A 22,739-nucleotide genomic window follows, 5' to 3' on the forward strand; every position below is an offset into this window, starting at 1 on the left:
TAATGGCAAAGTTCTTGGTTCAGGCTTGCAGCAGCGATAGAATAAACTGCAGGTTCCTAGAGCAGATCTTTAGCCTTTAAAAGAGGGCTCCAAAAGGTTTAAAGAAACTTTGCTGATAAATTGCAGGACACATTAGGACTGGTCTACGCAGGGACATTTACCCACAGAACTGTACCAATACAGTATTACTGCTATAACCCTCCACCTGCACACACTTATTCTGGAATCACAGTGGCTTGGCCCAGGTTAGCCTATGATTCTTTCAAAGCACGACAGAGTCCAATTGTGGTTTTGTTCCTTCGAAAGAAGAGCCCACACCAACCACACGGCAAAAGGGACTGGATGTGCCATCCAACAGCCAGTACACCGAATTGAAGGTACAATGAACGTGTTTGTGGTCACATGGATAGAGCACTGGATTAGAAACCGGGGTTCTAATCCCAGCTCTGCCAATAACCTGCTGTGACCTTGGGCAAGTTACTTCCCCGCTCTGTGCCTCAGTTTCCCTGGTTGTCTTGTCTATTTTCATGGTAGGCTCTTGGGGGCAGGCACTGTCATTTACAGCACTCAGCACAAAGGGGCCCCGGTTGGGACGCCAACGGTTTCTCCTCCCCCCGCCCATTCTACTCAGAGGAAACACCCAGCCTTGTGCAAGATCCCCCTTCCCATGGGGTGCTGGTGTCTGAACGGTGGGGTGGCTACATTAACATCCTACATCCCCCTCCAAACAGATGTAGGTGAGGCTGATCCTAAAGCGCATGTTAGAAAGGAGGGAGGACGGCCCTGGGTGGAGGCAAATCCCCAAATCCAGATGACTAGATTAACTCCACTGGGCCCTCACAGCACAGAATAGGTGCCCCTAGGAGCACACACCAAAGCCAGATGGGCCTGATGCTCTGGGTGGAACGGAAGAATCTCCCGCTAGAAGCCCTTGGTCACCAGCAGGACTTGGCCTGCCCCACTGCGGGGAAGCTAGAGAGACTCGTCCCGCCTCACCTCCTGGACTAGCGGCTGCTGGAAGAGCGGGATGAGAGGGTTTGTCCTGGGAATGTCGATGTGGATCTGAAAAGGAGAGAGGCAGAGCGGGTTAGACTCGCTGACCTCGATGGTCAGGCCAGGGGAGGAGAGGGAGCTGCGATTCGCATGTATAAATCAGCTCAACTCTTCTGTTGAGGCGCTGATCGAGAGAAGAGGCCGAATCTCTCAGCCACCCCCAGGGACAGAGACCTTGCTGAGAGGCAGAGGGAAGTGTCTAAACTCCAGCCCCCACCGCTCAATTCTGGGGAAGGAGGGGGAGCAGCTAGAATGGCTGGCGCCTTAAAGCTAGCGATCGGGTGGCAAATCCAGCCAGTGAGAACCACTGACACATCTGATACAGCCAGTAACGAGGCAGGATGGGGGCACTACACCGTGCCCTCACTGGGGGAGATGGACTCCACCTCGTATGGCTTTCCCCAGCTTTAGCTGCTGTGATCCTATGCGGGCCAGAGAGCAGCGGCAAGCGCAAGAGGCAGAACGGGGAAGAAGGGAAGTGTCGTATGGGGGGAAGGGGACGGAGAGTGGGAGAGGAGGCCGGGTGGCAGGAGGGCCTTACCCTTGGGTGCAGGGACCAAAAGGAGGAGGAGCAAGGCCTGTACCTGCCGGTAGGTGTCCTGATGATGCTCTTCATTCCTGGAATCGTAATACTGCTCGATGAAGCCAAATTATTCCTCCCGCTTGCGCTGTAAGGTCAGCTTCCTCCGCTAATTGTTCGCAGGGAGATAGCCCTGCAGCAGAAGGCAGCCTGTCACAGTAGGTCCCCTTCCCCTCTCCCTCCTGCCCTAGCCACTGTCAGTTCCCTGCAATCCTGCCAAGCAGCAGTTTGTCCAGGAAGCGCTTCCAGCCTGCATGCAAAGGCTGGAGGAGGGGAGATCTCTAGGGCTTCAAAGCTCCCAGCACATGATGTCTGATACCCTTCCTGCCTGACCCCAGGGCAACCTGCCAACACCCAGCTGCATGAGATCTGATTGCTTGTTTCTACATGAATAGCTGAAGACAGCGCTGGGTCTGACTATTTGTCAACTGCTCTTTAAAGCTACAGGAAGATACCGACGAGTATGTGAAGCGGCAGGTAGGGCTCCACTCCAAGCAGGAGGCGAGACTACATTGAGATGGGCGTTCAGATCAGATCACGTGGTACATGAAGGCACTGGATAGCACCAGTGTGTCAGCTAGAGCCTGCGAGATCTTGTGAGAAAAGGGGCGGATGCGGAGAAAATGAACATGTAGCATACGCAAGATGAGAGCGCCGCTGAGGGAGAACTCGTTGGCTTTAACACAGAGGCCAAACAAGCAAAGGGGGTAGGAGTCTTCATTGTATTTTAACATGGCTTTTGCTAATGACTGCGCTGTTCCCCGCTGCCTGGGCGTGCCCATTTCAGGGTGTCCATCAGCAACCTCAGAAAGCGTGGGGTTTGAAGGTTAGGAGTATCAGGTCTCCCCAGGTTTGCTGCAGGACTCCTCAGTGGATTGGAGAACTGGCAGCATTGAGACATCCCACCCGACTCCGAAACCTGTGCGACTGCGGGGAGGGATTTTTAAGCATGACAGATGTTAGCCATGCTGCTTAAGGCACTGCTGGAAGGTGATCACGTACTGTGGTGCTGAGTGTGATAAACAACCATTCTGTGCTATAGAGTCATTAAAAAAGGGAAGAAGCCGAGCAGGGAGGCTCTCTCTGCTGGAAAAATTAGGCCATTTTAGATCACAAAGGAGCAGCGAATGAGACAGGCAAAAAAATAAAAATCTTTGCAGATTCCCCTTATGGGCTTGTCCCAAGGCCACTCGATGTGGTTGGTGGGGTCACCGCTCTGCGCACCGTCTGCATTCACATGCACCAGTGTACACCTCAATGGCATGCTAGTGACGCTCTCAGACCCTGCTGCTGGTTTCTGTGGCTGGAGCTAAGTACGACCACGTCACCTCGCTGAGGTCCCTGCCCTCCACCCATCTGGGAGTTCAGGCCCCTTGTCATCTGACCCTAGGCCCCTCGCTCCTTAGGTGCCTCTGTCTCCTCCTCACGTTCTTGTGCTTTCTCCTCCCAACAGTCAGAGCAGCCTCCAAGTGACCCCCTCTCTAAAGCCCATTTATTCCATTGAGTCTCCTGCACTGAGGAGCTCTGCACCTGGAATCCTATTTGCCCAGGCGAGACCGCAGGCTCCTCAGGGCAGGGCTCTCCATTCCATTCTGCCATGTGCCTTTAAGGTGTCCTGCAAAGAAGAGTTTGGATTCTTTCCTGTGCAGGCCACATTATAGGCTACCCAGCAAAGGGCAATTTATACATAAGGAACGGCTCCATACTCAAGGTCATGTCCCACCAGGGAACTGGGCAGTCCCGTGTCTAGATGGTCACACATGGATCTGCCCCTGGGGCCAGGCACTGAGAACCGATCGGACCTAGTTCAATGCACACAGGAGCATTCACGTTTAGCAAGCCCGAGGCACGTTCATTTTCACGTCCCCGCGTGGACCTCTGGGCTGCGCTCACCCTCGGGCTCCCGCCGATTGCGGCGCCGGGGCGGATTTGACCGCGTCGTGCCGGGTGTTGCTGCACCTAGCTCCGCGCGAGGCTGCTCAGCCTTTCCCCAGGAACCCCGGGCCGCAGCGGTCGGCACTCACCGACAGGAGTCGACACGTCACGGGCCGGACCTCTCTGGGCACGCCAGGCCAGCTGCATTTCCTCAGCTCATCTGCAAACGGACAGTGGTGTCAATGGATTAGATCCTAGGCGCGTCCCGAGTGAGGTGCCCGGCTAGGTAGAACTGGCAGGTCAGATCGGCAGTGACCATGGGGGGGTGGGGGGGGGAAGGTTCACCTTCTTCTGTGGCATGTGATCGACCCTTTCCTCTCACTCCCAATGTTCGTCCTTGCCTTCCTTCCTCCCTTTCGCATTCAGCATGCCTGCTCGCTGCTCGACCCGCACTCCACCACACCTCAGAGAGTGAGGGTGCTTGGGAGTCCCAGGGAAGCTGACCTTGAAGGTTACCCCACCTTGCCTCCTTTAGCCTACTTCAGTCAGAGCTGGAACAGAAATGGAGACATTACGTGGCCTCTGATGCCACCTGGTGGCTGGACTCATCTGCCGGCTCCTTTTCACATGGTGAGTATTTAGTCGGGTGTTTCTAGGTCCACTGGCAGCATGGAAGGACACATTTACATGACCTCATAGACTTTAAGGCCAGAAGGGACCATCATGATCATCTAGTCTGACCTCCCGCAAATCACAGGCCACAGCCACTCCTGGAATAGACCCCTAACCTGTGGCTGAGTTACAGAAGTCCTTAAATCATGGTTTAAAGACTTCAAGTTACAGAGAATCCATCATTTACACTAGTTTAAACCTGCAAGAGACCCATGCCCCACATTGCAGAGGAAGGCAAAACCCCCACAAGGTTTCTGCCAATCTGACCTGGGGGGAAATTCCTTCCTGACCCCAAATCTGGCGATCAGATAGACCCTGAGCATGTGGGCAAGACCCACCAGGCAGACACCTGGGAAAGAATTCTCTGTAATAACTCAGAGCCCTCCCCATCTAGTGTCCCATCACCCTGCTGCCTCTGATGATAAAGCAATCACATGCCTGGGATCAGACCAGGATGCAGCACTGACCTGGCAAGACACCTAAGCCAGAGGAGTTAGAGCGCTCTGGCTGGGCACTCAGGCCAGGATCAAGGCAAAGCGTCCCATCAGACTCAAAGGATCACATTCCGACCTGTTCCAAGTGGGCGCAGCTCCACCAGAGCTCTATTCGCTTAGGAAAGGTCTGAATTTGGCCCAGAGAGTCCAACAGCAGCACGTGGGGTCCCGAAGAGCCATAGGCAGAGCATCTCGGACACAGCTGAATTCAGATGGCCTGGATTTGAGGCACTGGAAGAGAATGGAGGATCACCTGGGCAAACCAAGGCTTTGAAATTAGTAGCCGGGGGCTGAATTCCACAGTCAACCAATACAGCACGTGGGTACTAGCTTCAAAGCCAGACAGCTAGGATAGCATATGAGCAACAGATTGGTCACTGCCTCTCTTACCAGGTGATCTGGACAGCTGGGCCTCGCTGCTGGACTTGATGACCTTGCAGTTGGTTGGCATCTCGCTGAGAGCAGACTGGGCCCGCTCAGGTTTCACGCGCAGCTTGCTGTGGTTCTCCAGCACCTGGGCTGCTGTGGCCTTGGCCACTTTAGAGTTCAGGGTTTGGAAAGAGGAGGAGAAGTCTTCGTCTTCATCATCGCCGATGTCCCAGGCGTCACTGGTGTTGCGTGCAAACTCGTGAAAGCTAGAGGCCTTCTTATTCTTCAGGGGCAGCGTATTGCCCTTGGAACGTTCCTTAATGAAGCTGGGAGCCAGGGAAAGAGGGTAAGTGCCACAGAAAGAGCCAACCCCAAGCTCCTTACTCCTCACACAAGACCATTCCATGTACCCTCTTCTCTTCCTCCCGTGGTACAATCCCTTCCCCTTCCAAATACTTCCTTCCCTTTGCCCTCTGGTCTACCCCCCCAATGCCTCTTCATCCCATGGTACAATCTCCTTCCTAGGCATGAGCTAAGGAACGCAAGAAATCCCTCCACGCAACCCCCACGGCAAGTAAAATGCCGGAAGGCAGAACACAGCTGGTACAGTCTCAACACAGGGAAGGCCAATGCTCCAGCTAACCGTTCCTATCAGGAAGGTGCTCAAGTCTATCTACTCTGCCCAGCAGGGCAAAGGAGAGGAACTGATTCAGCTCCAGGCTGCATGAGACCGCTCCTAGGTTTGCAACTGCCCCAGCCGCATACAAAGAACAGGAAAAATAATGGATACTTTCAACCCAGGGAGAGGTACAGGAGCAGCTCTGTGCTCACATGCTGGCCAGACTGGCCTGATGATGATTTCAGACACAGGGAGAGCGCTCCCAGTACCTTCAAGCTCCAAGAGTCAAAGTCCACCGTGATAAGGAGCCAAAGCCAGGAGATAAAGTCTCCCTTTCAGTGCTGGGGAAATGTGCTGACTCGACAGTCCCAGGGGCTGAAGTGCTGCCCATTCACAGGGCAGAGACTGCAGGGGAAGCAGCAGAGATGTGGTTCCCACACACAAGCTGCCAGGTCCTCCCCACTGCCCGGGAGGGATCCCCTCTAAGAGCAAAGGGAGAGGTCAGTCACCATCGCCCAAGAAATCCTTGGTCTTTCTGCTAGGCGGTGGCTACGACAGTAGTTCTATGATGCGGACTCCTTGCTACTAAGGCGAGGCCATGGGCTCGTTTCACACAAGCCATCAACTGGGAACGTGGGCCAGAGTCAAACAGATGCCCTACAGGTGCAAGGCTTCAAGGGAGTACGGGAAGTCTGGAGAGCCCCTGCCCAAGAAGGGACAGAGAACATCCCAGCAAAGCAAGCCCTCCAATGGAAACAGAGCCAGAGGGGGGGGCGGGGAGATGCGGCACTTACTTTTTGGTGAGCCGGGGATCCAGAGGAGGATGCTGGGCTCCGTAGACAGGTTGAATACTGCCGGGGAAACAAAAGCCACAGAAGATTTGCGAATAATTGCCTCAGCCTCGGACAGGGTCACATTCCTCAGCTGTTCTTGGGAGCCGCAAGCAACTTCAATAGGGTTCAGAGTTCAAAGCCTTTGATCAAAGAGCCACAGTCAGCTGAAGGTTTATTCTTTCTGAGAGCAGAAAAGACACTGTAAACGATCAGCCGCACTCTGGCTCAGCTGGGCAGGAGGGAGCGGGGTACTGGGCGTCTGGGGTCTATGCCCGGCCGTGACACTGATTCATTGCGTGAGTATGAGCCTCAGTTTCCCTCACCTGTAAATTCAGGCCAACAGTCACCTACATCAATGGGGCATCAGAGGCATAGTTCGTTATGCCTTGAAATCCTTGGATGAAAGTGCGTAGCAAAGGGCAAAGTGTTACTGCCAGTAGCATGCTCGTGTCTTGGAGAGAAAGATGTGGGTTTGAGCTCCCCATCAGGTGCTGGGCTCACAGTCACTGCTGAGCAGTGCAGAAAGTTACAAGGAAAACACTGCACCGAGAGGCGTGATTGGAGCTCAAATCCCAGCTTGGTGAAGGACGCTTGGGCAAGTAACTTTACCATCGTGCCTTGGGCTCTCTACCTGTGGATCAGACTAACACTCCCCTCATTCAAAGGCAGCAAGGATGCTATGAAGCTCTGAACCGCTAGGCAATGAGGCCTAGCCTTCACAGATGTTAAAATGAGGATAGCGCTAGTTTCACAGGCAATTTGAAGATCCCCAAGGCAATTTACACAGAGCAGTAGGGGATTCAGTCCAAGATTCAGGCTAGTTATACATGCCCCCAAGCCCACTCTCCTGCCAACATCCAGGCCTATTGCTCTGTCTGCCTCCACACCGATGCTCTGAGAAGCACAAGCGTTCCTGGAGGATGGTTCTCTAGATAACCAAACCCCATCCCTCTGCACATGTGTCACGTACCTTATTTAACAGCAGGGCCCATTCTCAGCTGGTGTAAGCAGACCGAGCTCCACCTGAGTCAATGGAATTGCAATCGCTTTCACCAGCTCCGGATGGAGCCAATGACTCCAGGTAGAGCCAGTGGCACAGAGAGCTGGGCCCTGCGGTACAGGAGGAAGAATGCAGTCTGGCTGCAGCTGGAGAACGCGCTGAGTGCTGGGAACTATCTGGCTAAGGGGAGGGGGAAGACGGCAGCACAGGTACAACGTGGCAGGAGGGAGAAACAGAAGAGTGAACAGAAGAGCTGCAGTACAGGCACAGGGCGACAATGGGCCCTAAACCCAGGAAAAGCAATGGGTGACCAAACCTAGCATGGGCTTTCCTTGCTGCATCAGCAACTTCCGTCTTTCAGCCTGACGCTCGAAAAAGACTAGCTGTATTTCCCCAATAGTGATTAGGCTGGGAAGGAGTTTGCTGGCTAATTAAGATCTAGCTGTCAGGACAGCCATTAAACAGAGGTGGCTGTGTTGGTGGGCATAACGAGCAGATTAACCAGGGCAAAATGAGATCAATGTTGCTGGCAAATGACTCATGTCAGCTTCTTTCAGAGGCCAGGAGAAGCCAAATCAGTTGTTTTAAAGCTTAACGCGAGTTTTACAAAGCTCACCAAGCCGCCCCTCTGTACACTGATCAGTGTCATGTGTGACATCAAGAATCCACATGTTCCTTCTGGGAGAGGGTCCTCATTTACACACAGGAAGGGCACTGGGAAAAGACTGACACAGGAATATTGGAGTCCCCTTTGGGAACACACCACTGGTCCCTCAAATCTAGAATCCCGCCTCAGGCTGGCTGTGGTTGCAAGCAGCTAATGCTCAGAAGTACAGACCTAAACTTTTGAGTGCACGCACCCAATGGGAGATATCTTAAGGGGGCAGGGGTGTCTGATTTTCTAAGCAGGTCCCTTTAAACTGTCTCAAGGCAGACACCCAAAACCAGAGATAACCCAGATCACTAGTCACTTCTGAAAACGTAGCCCACAAGCCTGGGTTATTTTCATATGAACAGCTAAAAATGTCATTGGTCAAGTATTTCCAAGCCCCCTTTGGGACGCTAGCTGCAGTATCGGACGTTGGTTTCCTGCAGCAGCGAGTTCCACAGGATGACACAAAAGCAGCATTTCCTTTGGTTTGTTCTGCTGTTCGTTTCACTGGCTGAACCTTTTGTCCCTGTAGTATAGGATGATGTAAACAGCAGAGTGAGGAAGAAACACAAACACTCTCAAAGAGAAAGCTACAATGGGATTGATTTCTAGGGTATGTTGGCAATTTCATGAGCTTCCACTTTAAGAAAAAAAAAAAAAAAAAAAAAAACCTTGTTTCCTTAGATGGCCATCCCCAGCCAGTAAACCAGGCCATAACATCGATAAGGACCAGCTGAGGACACTGCGGACTTCCCCTAACTGGGCTACTTATAGAACTGCTGAAAATGACTACAGTTAGCTCTAACTTTATAGTGGTTGGAGTTTTTGTAGAGGTGCATAGGGAAAAAAATCTATGTAAAAATCAGCTTCAAGAACCATTCACATCAATAATCTGCCTGAGCCAGAGATATAAAAATATCCAGAACAAGACTGGGAACAGCCTAGCAACCAACATGGGACTACTGAAAAGTAATAATACGCAGTCCTTAGTGTCTGATCCTGTTCCCATTGGCTTCAAAAGGGAGGAGGATTTGGCCATTATGAAGTCCCCTTCATTGGAGGATCTCAAATGTTTTCATGGAATGTTCAGATTTAATTTCCTTTTGATGCCATTTACTTTTTCAATGCAACAGTTTAGCTAGTGAAACTAGTGTAATCAATTCCACTTTTTGTATCTAGTTAGTTCCACTTGCTTGTTCTCTGCTCCACTAGTGAAAGGCTCTGAGTCAACAGAGAGGTGCAGTGAATAGGGCACTGGGTCAGGAGACCTATGCTTTGTTCCCATCTCTGCCACCATCCAAGGTCACAAAGCAGCTCAGGTCACTTCATCTCTCTGTGCCTCTCTTCCCTCTCCCACCTTTGTCTATTTAAGTTGGAAGCTACTTGGGGTGGAGCCTCTCTCACCACATTCATGTACAGTGCCTAACACAATGGGGACTTGACCTCATTAGGTCTCCAGGGTCTACTGTCTATAAATAGAGAATAAGGTTGCTTGGGTTGCCACTGCCACAGCAGAAAGTAAAAACCAAGAAGCCTGTCAGTGACACTCAAAATATTTAACATTTTTATTCTCATTAGGCTTCACAACACGCTTTATTATTAAAACCCTACGCACAGGGCCCAAACTTCCCAGGGCCCTAGAGAACCTCTCTCTGTAGCACAGGAAACCTGAACACCAAGCCTTGTGCAGCAGAACAAGTGAAACTGACCAATCTTGTTTCACTGAACAAAATCCAAGAAATCAACTATGTTCATTATTCCCATTGTAATCATTTATGGTTATTAGCAAGGAAAAAAACCCCGTACATTTTCTTCACATCTGTTTTTGATTTTTAGTTATCTTGACAGCTGTGACCTTTTAATACTGATGTGCCGTTGAACCAGCCTGTCTAATCTGAGAGGCCATGTGGCTTGGTAGACTCGGTCTGGGATGTTGCCAGCTGGATGACGATGGGCAAGTCACTCATCTTTCTTATGCCTCAACACCCCCCCCCTCCCCCAACACCCCAATTTCTAAAATGGGAATGATACAACTCACAAAGCGCTTTAAGATCTACAGATGAAAAGCACATTTGACAGATTTGATGGATGAAGAAAGCACGAGTGCTTATCCCAACCATCTCCAGTCCCTTCCAGGGTGATCAGCATAAAGGGAAGAAGCCAGCAAACACACAGGAAAAGACCACAGAAGGTTTGGTTAAGCAACTCTTAAATAAGCTTAATCTCCTGAGGCCTTAAGCCTAGCATCTCCTGCTTCCCTCCTCTACTATCCACTGACCTACCAAGAGTGACAGCGTCAAAATGGGGGTGATTCAGAGCAAGGATTTAAGAACAGAGACATTCCCACGTTACACTGATGGATTTGACAGAATATTAGCATGCTGGCCTGTTGGGAGAGAGGAATAGTTTATCCAATGCCCTATGAAGTTTGAGTTTCTTGTCTGGGCTGGTTGGCTCGTAGTTCTTTCCCCAAACCGGTTTGCCTGGTTAAGCTCTCAAAAGTTGAGCTCAAAGCAGTTAGAGATGGAAGAGACTTGTTATCTTAGAGACCACCCCTCTACACAGGCAGGATGTGGACTCCTGATAAAGAATGTACCAGATAGTAAGATTACACTTAAAGACACGTGCTTACACATTGTGGAATTTATTTTCCAGAAGAAAAGGAAGAGTTGTGGGTTATGTCTGCAGCTTCACCCCCCCCTCCCCGCCCTGCCCCGCCCCGATTTGAATTGTCCCAACAACCTGAGTTTGAGCAGGGACAGCGAGTGAAAGTGAGAACGCATTAGAAAGAAAGAGAATTAACTGGCCAAGCAGGATTTAAAGCCAGCTAAGCATTTCAAAGGCTGTGCATTTGCACACCAGGAGGGGATTGCAGGGTCAAGATGAGATTAATGGGGGTGTGGAAACCGTGAAGCCCATATGAACTGCTCAGACTTTAACCTAACCTTGTAATACTCCTCACAGGGAGGTGGGTGAAACTCCCCAGCCTTTTCCCTTTCTCTTGGGGATTTGCTTTGTTTTTCTATGGGAACCTTCCTCTCGAAACCACATGGGAGGAGCCACTCTCCAGGGCAGGTTTCCTGCCCCCAGCTCTCATAAATCTATTTTAATGCAGTGGTTTGTGCATTTCTCCCTCCAAGTAAGCATCCCTTGCTCTAAAGGAAGCAGCACCTTACTGCTCCCCAGCCAGAGGAAATGAGGTGGGGAAAGTGCCCCCCACAGATTGTTATTGACACTTCCTGAGGACGAACCCTCAATGGAAGCAGAGTTTAAGGGGAGTGCAGTGATACAGTCTCATGGGGTATGCAAGGACACCCATTCTGCTGTTTGCTTGGGGGCGAGGGGAGATCTTGCTGTTCAAGGAGAAGCCTCCAGGGCAGTGTATGACCTTGGGGGGATGAAGGGCTTCTGCTTCAACATTTGCAGGGGGGGGCACCGTATGTCCCCCAGCTCTGAAGTTGCCCTTTAGATGCCCAGCAAGCCCCTCTCCACTTTGCCTCCTACCTGTCCCACTCCCGGATGCGGCGTGAAGGAGAAAGGACTCGCTGATTCCTCACCCCGCAATATCCAGCCCAAATTGTTCCTCCTCATGCTTGGCTTCCCCCACTGAATGGAGACTTGGTGTGGGGGGGGGGGGGGGGGGGCATGGGGACAAGAGTTTAGTTAACCGGCTCCTACATGCTCCCTTCTGTCACTGGCTCCCATTCCCTTGCAGGAGTTGCATGGGGGCAGAGATACAGATTACAGGTACCCACAAATCGATGTGGGAAGTGAATCCCATTCCCAGGCAGATCCCCTCCTCTTAGGCCCAGGCTGGAGATGAACATCAGTTAATCGATTAGTCAGGATCAAGCAGGAGAAATATAAGAGGGGTCGTCTTCCTTCTCCCTCCCTGGAAAAACTGCCCAACTCCACACATGTATGAGCTGGGGGAGGGAGGAGTTGGCACCCACAAAGCACTAATAACCGGCCTGCCCCCCCTCTCCCAAGGAATGGATGGAAAAGGGGGGTGCCCCCTGCCCGGGCTGGGAGGTCACCACTTAGTCGGTATCAATAATCAATGAAAGGGCAGGGGGAAGGAATGTGTGTAGCTCACTCCTCTGGTGCTGGGACCGAGCCTGGGGGGTGTCACCGAGCCCGGGGGTGTCACCGATTAGCCGGGACCAAGCCCGGGGGGGTGTCACCGATTAGCCGGGACCGAGCCTGGGGGGCGTCACCGAGCCCGGGAGGTGTCACCGATTAGCTGGGACCGAGCCCGGGGTCCAGGTGCCCCCAGCCGCACTCACCTCCCCGGCAGCTTAGCGCTCCGCTTCCAGAACTGCTTGCTGCTCTCAGCGGCCATGGCTGAGGCTGGGGCCGGGCCCCGGCCGGCTCCGGGGGGGACGAGCAGGGGCGGCAGGTCCCGGAGCCGCGGGCCGAGGCCGCTTCACCTCCTTCCTCCGGAGGCCCCGCTGCCAGGCTCCGGCGCCGCCATTTTGGATCCGGGAGGGCAAAGCCCGGCCATTGGCTTCCTGGCTCCACGGCCTCCGGCTCGGCCAATCCTGAGCCGGGATCCTACCGCGTCGTGAAGCGAGGGAGTCCGGGGCCTGGCAGAGGGGCGGGGCCACGAGAGGCGGGAGAGACCATCTGCGTGCAGGGAGGAATAAACCATTTCCACTGGCGGGATGGAGTGGAGTGAACCATCTCCACTGAGGAGGAGGGAGGGCTAGGTTAAATCATCTCCACTGGTTGGGAAAGGGAGAAACCACTCTGCTTGGGAGAGGAGTGGGAGAATAGGGTAAATCTTCTGTCTTGGGCAGGAGGGGTAGAGTGGGTTAAACTATTTGCGCTTGGAGGGAGTTACACCATCTGCACTGGGGAGGAGAAGGTTAAACCATGGTCACCAGGGAGGCGGTGTGAAGTAGGATTAAACTAAGGAGTGGGTTAAACCATCTTCACTGGGGGAGAACAGATGGAGAGGGTTAAGCCATCTGCACTGGGAAGGAGGGGGTGATGTAGGATTAAAGTATTTGCACTGGGAGGGAGTGGGTGACAAAGCTGGGGGGCACCTGCTGGGCCCCTTATAATTCAAGTCCAACCAGTGTTTCCATATCACTTTTCAGTTGCTTGTAACTTTGCATTGGGGAGCCCTGAAACTTCCCACCTCTGGCCTCAGCCCAATGACAGAGTTTGTTTTTATTTATTTTAAGTTAAATTGGACAGGAAACATTTCTGACACTTTCAGCTAAAGGGGGGGGGGAAGCACTTTCTCTATTAGCATAAAAAAGTCTTAGATTTTTCAAACAGTTCTAGGACCTGAGTGGTTTGGGGCCAAATCCTGGATTGCATCAAAAACACAACTCCCAGGTTGAACATGTGCCTCTTGGAATCATGGTGGAAATCCACCTTGATTTGCCCAACCTTAAAAAAAAAAATCTTATTTTGCTCCTGCAAATGGGATTACACAAGGAAAATGGTAATACACATTTTAAAACTTGTAAGGCACTCAGTTATCCCAGTGATGAGCACAGTACATACAGATAGGCAAATCGAAAAATAGGTCCGATAGATGGGTATGCATGGTAATTAGATAAAAGACATTTCTCTCTCCTTGTGAAAATGTTATAGAATTTAATAGAAATTGGTAACTTTTCCATCGTGTTTTTGAACCATCCTATCAAATACAATAAATAATTATAACCCTGCTATAGAATTCCATAGGATGGTAAAAAAGCAACTCACAGAAAGCAGCGGTGCCCTTTCAGATTGCAATGGGGAGGGGCAGGAGTCCAGCAGGACTTTCAGCAGGAGTCCAGAGGCTGTTTAGGTCCCTGGAAGCTCTTGGATTATTTGAAGAATAAAAGTGTAAAAATGAGTCTATTTCAAGAGCATTTGTTGTGATTATTTCCTATACATTTAATAATTCATAAAGGTTTACTACAACAAAATGACCAACACAGGACAAACAGGAAACTAAACAAGCTAAGCCATCTGCACCTGTGGCACGTAGATCCAGCATCAAATAAAACCTAATTTCAATTTTAGAAAACAACAAGGGTCCGAGCACACAGAATTTCTTCCATAGGAATGACACTCAAAGCAGACATCCCAAACCAGTAACTAACAAACAAAGTCAACTCATAAAATCTAAAAGAAAACCCTCCAAAAACAACCACTCCCCCCCAAGCAGAGTTTTGACGCTGAAAAGGGTGAAGTGCCAGATTGTCCATATAATTCACTAGGGACTGCGCTAATGCTCTTAATTTTATGTGGAAGGCGCTCAGATATTACGGTGAAGGGCGGCAGTATAAAACCGATACGTAGGAACACAGAGAGGTGTTACCAGTAGTCATACTGAACAGAAAACTGTGTTTAGTCCAAAATGCTTTTGTGCATAATGAGCAGAGAATTCTGAATCATTGCTTGTTTGGGAAGTCCCTAACGTTCATTCGTGGGCTGGCCCTTGTCAAACATATTCAGCTTTCACCCCATCTTTTTCACTTGTAGTACAGCAATTGCTCACCATGACACCACTTTGGGAATCCCCCCAGTTTACCTAATGCCATCCATTGTCACTTGTGCTATTTTAGGGGGGAAAGTTCCACAGATTCTCTTTAAGTAGAAACCTGCTCCAGGCAGCATATTTATTCCCAACTCAATTGCATGTTCCTTCTCTTATACTGGTTTCAAATCAATGCAATTGCTTTGCCGTCAATGAAATTGCATCCTGATTTATACAGGAGCACGTGAGAAGAGAACCAGTGCAAAGAAGCCTCTTTTCCTTCAGGCTGGTGTTCACTAGAAAATAAAAATGTGCTGGAACATGTTAACTAAAATGATCTTAAATGCAACTTTGCAGGCAGTCAGATGGGCCTGAGCTTAAACCCCAGATCTGAAGACACCCTCCATACTCCTAACATACCTAAAGCGACCATGAGCATGTCTACACTGCAATGTCAACCCAGGTTTTGAACTCAGGCTCAAGCCTAACCCCCCTTTCATCTACACAGAAATCGCACTGACCCAGGGCTCAAACCCAGGGTCCCAGGGCCCTCCAGATGTGCAGGGTCTGAGCCTGCAACAAGTCAGAACACAGGGGTTCAAGCCCTATTGCTTTTCAGTGTGGATGCAGTCCCACTGGACTGGGAGTCCACCAAAAGTATCCCACAATCCCAGGGGATTACTTTCTGTGTCCTCTGAACAGTCAAGTTTGGTGAACAGTCAAATTTTCCCACAATGCATCATAAACAAAGGGCTAGAGTGGCCCAGCGCCGTATTATTGCCTAGGGCGGCAAATTTGCAGGGGCGGAAGCTCCCTTCTGTGCCCCGCCCCCCTGCTCCAGCCCACCTCCGCCTCCTCTGCAAGCGTGCCGCTGCGTCCTGTTTCTCTCCCCTCCCAGCTCTTGCACTGCGAAACAGCTGTTTCGCGGGGCAGGGAGAGAGGAGGGGGAACGCCGCGTGCTGGGGGAAGAGGCGGGGCTGGGGGCGGGGATTTGGGGAAGGGATCCAATAGGGGAAGGGAGGGGGCGGAGTTGGGGCGGGGACTTTGGGGAGGGGGTTGGAATGGGGGCAGGAAAGGAGCGGAGTCGGGGCGGGGCCAGGGCGGCAATTATTTCCCGGCCTAGGGGCAGCAAAATTATTAATCCACCACTGGAGTAGCCACATTTTGGGATGGCGCTAGGAAGTCTGGGATATGGGTGGTTGGAGTCAGGCCTGCATAATGCAGTGTAGATGCTGGAGCCCCAGGTTGGGACCTAGAGTTCAGCACTTCCTAAACTGGGGTTAGCAATGAATGTAGATGCTCCAGCCCTAGGTTAACAAACCCAGCGTCTGCTAACTCAAGTTCTACTTACCCTGGGTTTATGTTACAGTGTAGACATACATTATATGTCCTGGTTTTTCATCTGAGTCCCTGGAACACCTGGGATGGATGTGTCTGTGTCTCAGTGAAGGTTTTCCCCCTACTTGTTTTTGTTTTACATTAGACATTCAGGGTTTTTTTAAACCCAGAAACTCTCTTGGAGATTGGAAGGCTGTTGGCCTTGTAGAATCTATGGAACTCAAATGTGGGAGAAACACTTGGGACATCTTTGTTAAAGATCCCACACCTTTCCATTGAGGAGTGGGGAAGGAAGAGACACTTCACACTACACAGTTGAGATCTCCAAAGAGTTATCCACCAAAAGCAGGAAGGAACTTTCCATTGCTGCTATTGCCAAGGTTAAAAAACAAGCAGAGCCATACCTCCCCCAACACCCCATGCTCCATGCACTCCCCTTTTTTTTCTAAAGGGGGAAACATTTTCTGAATGTGAATGTGTGATATAAGTGACATGTTGATCTCCCTTCCCCTGTCCTGCGGAGCAGGGGTGCGAGTACCGACTATAGAGCTGCTGGGGTTTAGTTTTTAGGTGGGTGTGGGCTTTATGGCTGCTTCTCCGAGGAGCGGATCAGCCAGGGGGTTTACTCGACTTGTGCTGAAACTGCTGTTGAGGGAAGGGAAGAAGGCTTTCTGCTCTACGGGAGGGGTGAAGTTAGAGGCTGTGCATGGGACCCTGCAGCAAAAGCTTGCCAGCCCCAGGGAACTTGCTGGGGTGCTGACTTTACCCTGGCAGTTCCTACGTGGCTCTGGCTGCCTCCAGCGGGGATGCAACAATTGCCAGCCATGCCAGCTAACAGGTACTTGAGCAGAGAGGCCAGTTCCTAGACTGGACCATCTTTCTTCGCTGATGACTTTGGATCAGGACCTTTGTCCAGGACACTACACTTTACCATTGTCCAGCAAGTAGTTCCACATTATGGAATTTCTCTTCTGTATCAATTTTCTTTTCCTCTCTCTCTCTCAGAACAACAACAACAAAACCCAACACCATAAACATTGCATTACAATCTCTGTGTTCATGAAGAGAACACAAATGCTGCAAAGCCAGGCACCCAACGCCGGGGCATGCCAAAGTGAACGTTTCCTAGGCACCCTTAACACTGTCCCTGGCCTGGCTGCATTATTTGCCAGCTTTTCAAGCCCCCAGCACTCACAATTGGTGCCAAAGTTTCCTGAGAGCTCAGCTCCCGTGTAGACATCTAAGGAGGGGGCCAGGTTTGCAGACGTGCTCAGTGCCTGGCAGCTCCCATTGAGAACCATGGCCTCTGCTTTTGGGTGTCTAAATGCAAGCTGAGCTCCTTTGAAAATGGACCCTGTCATACAATGTTTAATGACATGATCCCCTTGTGGGAGCTCAGAGCCGCTGAAAATCAGGTCCTAAGTCTCCCAAGGTGGCCACTTTTGAAAATTTAGACCCAGGTTTATTTCTCCTACCTCGTTTTGTAAGTAAATGAGAAGGGGTGGTTTGGCTGCTAAAGCAAAGAGCTGGCCACTGGGCCTCCTGGGCTCTCTGTCATAACCTTCATCTGTGCGCTGGCCTCGACTTTGTTCCTTTGAGTCAATCAAGGCAGCTAAGACCTTTGTGAAGGCCAGTCTGGACCCTCCCTAAACCAGTGAGACTCAGACTGAGGCTTGCAAGCCGCAGGTGATTCTTTAATGGGTCTCCCGCGGCTCTTTGCAGCACATGATGTTAAAACACTATGTGATTGAATTATTAGTCAATCTAAGTTATTAACGAGTCAGGATGCTTTTACTATGTTATTAACCAATTGAGTTATTGACTTGCACTAAGTTATTTGCTGTGAGAATAATATATATAGATTTCCCCATCATTCACACAACTGTGGCTCTTTTGGGTAATGTTGATTGCTAATTTGGCTCCTGAACTACTGAGGTCTGAGTATCACTGCCCTAAACTTTTGTTACAGGCTGATAACAAACTCTGTGGTAAACAAACATTTGCAATTCTGGAACATGTATTTGGGGAGCATTCAAACTAGTCTGTGCAGACATATATTAATTGCTGTGAGATAATTAGCAATCAATTTATTCAAGGTTAAAACTCAAGTGTCAACTTGTCCGTCTGACTGTGGGCAAGTCACTTCCCCACCTTGTGCCTCAGTTTCCCCATCTGTAAAGTGGGGATAATAGTACAGACCTGTGCCCAGAGAAGTCGAGAGGATTCCTTCAATACTTTCAAAAGTGCTGTGAGGACCTGAGAAGGAAGGTGTTCTAGGTGGGCAAAATACTATTATTTGTGTAAAAATTTAAGAAGAGAATTGGTCTGATTCTCCATTTCCCTGCACCATGCGTGGTCACTTACACCAGGGCTAAGTGAGCAGAAAGTCAGTATAAACTGCTGGCAGGCTGCTTTGCTTGCATCGTTTGCCCACTGTGCGTGAGTCTGAATGATTTACACAAGGTGTAGGGTGAAGGAGAATGGCCCCCAGTGTTTCTCTTTAACTTCAAGTGAAGCGAGGAAGTGTCTTTTTTAAAGTTAGACGGGGATTCCTAGGACCAGATTTTCTAGGGCTCAGCAGACACGACTGGGGTCAGATTTTCAGAAGAGCCAAGCACTGAGCACATGAAAATCTGGCTCTTTGTTTCAGTGCCTAAACGGGACATGCTAACACCAGAGGGCAGTACAATTCTACAGCTGATAAGAAGCCAGGCCACCTACACCATCCTGCATTATACACCTTCCAGAGCTTCTCTTTTCTCCTGAACCAGCCACCCCCTAGGTGCCAGCAGGAGCCTCCCAGCTGGAAGAGGGCCAAAGACAAAGGCCAACTTTCGATTCTGAACAAGACTGAAAGTGAAGGGACAAGAATCAGTTCTCCCTCCTGTGCCCAGCCAAGCAGGGGAAGGAACTTAAAGCCAAGTGAAAGTTGAAAGTTAATTTTGTAGCTCCCAGCTGCAGCAAGATCAGCCCCTCCAAGGCAGGGGCAAAGTGGGGGGCATGCGTGCTGTCTCTTGAGTCCTATTAGAACAGAAAGGTTCAGAGTTTCATACTTCCATAGCCTTTAAAGTCAGAGGGGACCATTAGATTACCCAGTCCAGTGGTTCTCAAACTTTTGTACCAGTGATCCATTTCAGATAGCAAGTCTCTGAGTGTGACCCCCCTTATAAATTAAAAACACTTTTTATATATATTTAACACCATTCTAAATGCTGGAGGCGAAGCAGGGTTTGGGATGGAGGCTGACAGCTCGCGACCCCCCATGTAATAACCTCGCGACCTCCTGAGGGGTCCCGACCCCCAGTTTGAGAACCTCTGACCTAGTCTGACCTCCTCTATATCATGAGTTCGCAACTTTTTTCTTTCTGAGGCCCCCACAACATGCTATAAAAACTCCTCGGCCCACCTGTGCCACAGAGGTACAAAAATAAAAAAACGGAATATTATTTTTGTTTTACTTACTTGGTGTGAAACGTGTTGCTGGTGCTGACCCACAGGCTGGATGGCCCGCTGAGGTGAGTAAAAGGGCGGAGGTAGCGCTCCCTCCCCCGAGTCCCACCACCTGGGGCAGATTCCCTTGAAACCTGCTCACGGCTACCCAGGGGGCTGCAGATCCCTAGTTGGGAATCACTGCCCAGAGAATTGCAGTTACTCTTGTACTGAGTCCAATAACTTGTGTTTGGCTAAAGCATGTCTTCCAGAAGGCACCCAGGCCTGATTGGACAACATCAAGAGATGGAAAATCCACCCCGTCCCATGGCCGTTTGTACCAATGGTTAATCACCCGCATTGTAATAAATGCGTGCCTTATTTCTAATGTGCCTCGTTCCTAATGGGACAGGTCCTGATTCGTGACGGGGCTCACAGGCACTAGCAGCAATCATCATCGTGATGTCTTACATAGAGTGCCTGAGTCACTGCCCCCCGCCTCCAAAACCCCAACATCTGGCAGTCGGCATCTCACTTTCATAAATGGCCCCTCTCTTTATAATGGGCTGGAAAAGACTTAAGATCAAAACGCATCCCCCCCTCCAAAGATTAGGTTGATCAAAATCTGCAACCAGCTTTTGCAGCTGGAGCTCAGCTTTCTCTTCCATCTGATTAGCAAACTCACAATGCTGTCACCGAGAGACAACACAGCTTTGCTCCGGTAGCAGAGGCACTCATAGCCCTTTGCAAACCATGAATGCACTAAACCTCACAACTTCACAATCAGCGGGAGGTCAGATCAATATCACTAGTCCTGGTTTGCAGAGGGGGAAACTCTGGCACAGCGAGTCCAAAGGTCAATGTTTTCTAAAGCAGCGACCGACTTGGGGCACCTCCAGTTTTGGGACACCTTGGTGCCTGATTTTCAGAAGCATGAAGCGCCTATAAGTGCAGCAGAAGCCAATGGGGGCTGTGAATGCTCAGCATCTCTGCAAATCAGGCCTACTTACTGTGGCCCGGGGAACTGAGCCATCCTGAATCAGTGGACATGCTTGAAAATCTGGTCTAAGTGCTCAGGGTCTGCCCCAACCCCCACTGAAGTCTGTGGAAAGATTCCTTTCCATGTCAGTGGTCACTGGATTGGTTCCTTCACAATCCTTCTGTTCCATCCAGGCCTCAGGATAGGGAGATAGAGAAAATTCCCTCTCCCTGGGAATTTTACCTCTGGCTTCTTCACAGATTGGCCCCACAGGTTTGTTCCTTGGGGAAATTGTTTGGGAATGACTCAGATGAAATCAGCCCTAGTTACAAGACATTCCCCTCCTCCCTGATGGGCTAAGCCAGCATCCCAATTACTGCCCCCCAAAGGAAGGTGGTGCCCAGGTTTTAACCCCTTACTTGCCATCTCGCAGTGGGGCAGGAGAGGAAAAGTTTGACTTTAAGGTTTTATTCTGCCCAAATCCTGGTTTTCCCATGAAAGGTGAAATGCACCCCAGGGCAGAGGGCCCACATGGGGCTAGACCGACAAATGAACGCAGGGACAGATAGTCAAGGACTCAGCACCTGCAACTGGGACATGGTTTTCCAATAAGCTCATTCAGGCACCTAAGTAAGGGTCAGATTTCAGCAGTGCCCAGTCCCCAGTGTGCAAACGTGTCGGAAAGTCCTGCCCTTAAGGCCTATTTTGAGGACTTAAGTAGTGCCAAGGCCTCGGGCGAATGTCACTCTAAAATGATAGCTATGGAGTCCCGCTCGCATGTGCCAATGACGCACATAGAGGAAGGCATGAGCCAAGCAGGACAAATATAGGGCAATACACAGACCGAGGGAGGGGATGAAATGCCACCTGCTGCCTGAGGGGACTGGGTATTCACTCAATAAATAGTCAGCAAGCTGAGGAAAGGCACCAATCAGCAAAGGGAGCCAGGATCCAGCTGTCTGAGGCCAGCTCCCCATTCCTGTGTGACATGAGTTTGGTGGGACTCAGCCCAACTCCCAGCAGCCAGGTATTCACCTCACACAAGCACCACAACCAGCAGCGACTCAGGCCGCCTGGTCAGCAGCCTCAGCGGAGAAGGCAAGGCCCTATTGAGACGAAATCCCCCCATCAGGCCCTCCACAGCTGAGTCTCATTGACAGAGCAGGATGGGAGGAAGCTGGCCACGGGCCGAAGCAGATCAAGAGGGACGGGAGGAAGCCCCCATTAAAAGAACCAGAAGTCCTAGAGATGACTCCAGCCCTCAGCTCGAAAGCCTCACAGAACCATGAGGGCGTTCGTCTCCAGCCCAGGTCTGTCACTAGTAAGCACAGAGCGGGGAGGGAATACTACAAAGTTTATGGTAATACTGGTTCTGGGGGTAACCATGGTAGGGAGTGATGGGACGGAATAAAAAGCGTGCGAGCGGTTAGGGAGCTCCCACTGGGGTCAGGTATTTACAGCTGGGGGTGGGGGTTGTAAGGGCCAACGGAGGAGTATTTAGGGGAACTGGTGCTGCTCACCCAGTGTGGCACGGACAGGTATGCTAGGCCCGATTGTGCTTTCAGTGCCGCCGGTATAAACCTCCAAGTGAAGAGGGGCTCTGGCCTACACGCTATGTAAGGCGAGAAGGCTCCGGCACAGCGCGACGCCAGCGAAGTCAAGAGTTACTCCGGGCTCACGCTGGCCCAGGGTTTGCATTGAGAAGGATTCTGAGACGAAGCTGACGAGACATGGTCCGGGAGCTAAGGGAGCGCAGGTGCGAGTGAGCGCACGTCCGCTCATGATTATTAGTTATTATTGGTACTGTGGGCGGGGGCGCACCCAGGGAGCAGGGCCCCCCTGTGCTAGGCGCTGTACAAACACAGTTCCAAAGGCTGTTTACTGCTGAGGGCTCCAGCATAAAATGAGAGAGAGCCAAGACCGTGTAACACTGAGGCTTTATTCACCCCCCTCCCCACACATGTACTGGCCTCTCTCATCAAGCACTTCCTGCTAGTAGAGTTCCCAGATATTAACCTCTCCACACTGTCATCCTCTGATGCCTCCTACTGGGAAGCTGTCACTGCACTTAATCCCTAACACAAGCCCCGCCAACGTCTCTCCTAGCTTGCCTTTCTGCCTTTCTACTCTGCGACGCTCCTTCAGTTTCCTTGGCCAGCGACGTTGCCTGTGGAGAAAACATGATGATCATCTTGTGCCCGGCGGGTTTCTGTGGCATGACCCTCAAGGCCGGGGCCACTGTAGCTGCTGTCTACATGATCCTAGTGACCAACATCTACCTGATCTTTGAGGTTGGCCACTTGGAACGAACAATGACAGACATGGCACAAATCAAGCCCTTCAACTTAACCGAAGTGGGGAAGAT

General features: G+C 50.9%; 1 protein-coding gene across 5 annotated transcripts; it reads right to left on the reverse strand.

The window, feature by feature from the left end:
• Window positions 1-114: 114 nt before the first annotated feature.
• LOC112119906 (TBC1 domain family member 22B-like) lies at window positions 115-12,697 on the reverse strand. Of its 5 annotated transcripts, none has more exons than XM_026663442.2 (6): window positions 12,434-12,695; window positions 6,457-6,513; window positions 5,065-5,369; window positions 3,658-3,728; window positions 1,638-1,766; window positions 115-1,062 (listed from the first exon to the last, which is right to left on the reverse strand). In XM_026663442.2, exons 1-5 carry the CDS (start codon window positions 12,487-12,489, stop codon window positions 1,743-1,745), a joined length of 513 nt encoding a protein of 170 aa, XP_026519227.1. In that variant the 5' UTR covers window positions 12,490-12,695; the 3' UTR covers window positions 115-1,062; window positions 1,638-1,742. The 5 variants fall into 5 exon arrangements, with proteins under 5 accessions (XP_026519227.1, XP_026519231.1, XP_026519226.1 ...); XM_026663446.1 differs by lacking the exon at window positions 115-1,062 and adding an exon at window positions 3,854-4,059 and having other exon boundaries at window positions 1,747-1,766; window positions 12,434-12,694; XM_026663445.1 differs by lacking the exons at window positions 115-1,062; window positions 1,638-1,766 and adding an exon at window positions 3,854-4,059 and having other exon boundaries at window positions 3,638-3,728; window positions 12,434-12,694.
• Between the last annotated feature and the right edge of the window lie 10,042 nt (window positions 12,698-22,739).

The sequence above is a fragment of the Terrapene carolina genome, unplaced genomic scaffold (genome assembly GCF_002925995.2).
Source record: "Terrapene carolina triunguis isolate 2854851 unplaced genomic scaffold, T_m_triunguis-2.0 Scaffold33666, whole genome shotgun sequence".
Classification (NCBI taxonomy): domain Eukaryota; kingdom Metazoa; phylum Chordata; order Testudines; family Emydidae; genus Terrapene; species Terrapene triunguis.

What these genes read in the sequence shown, in the direction of transcription:
- LOC112119906 (XM_026663441.2), bottom strand. Translation starts at nt 12,489, where the DNA reads ATGGCCGCTGAGAGCAGCAAGCAGTTCTGGAAGCGGAGCGCTAAGCTG. An exon ending in AGCGCTAAGCTGCCGGGGAG is followed by an intron (nt 6,514 to 12,433) that starts GTGAGTGCGGCT and finishes TTTCCCCGGCAG; the next exon opens with TATTCAACCTGTCTACGGAG. An exon ending in GATCCCCGGCTCACCAAAAA is followed by an intron (nt 5,370 to 6,456) that starts GTAAGTGCCGCA and finishes CCTGGCTCCCAG; the next exon opens with CTTCATTAAGGAACGTTCCA.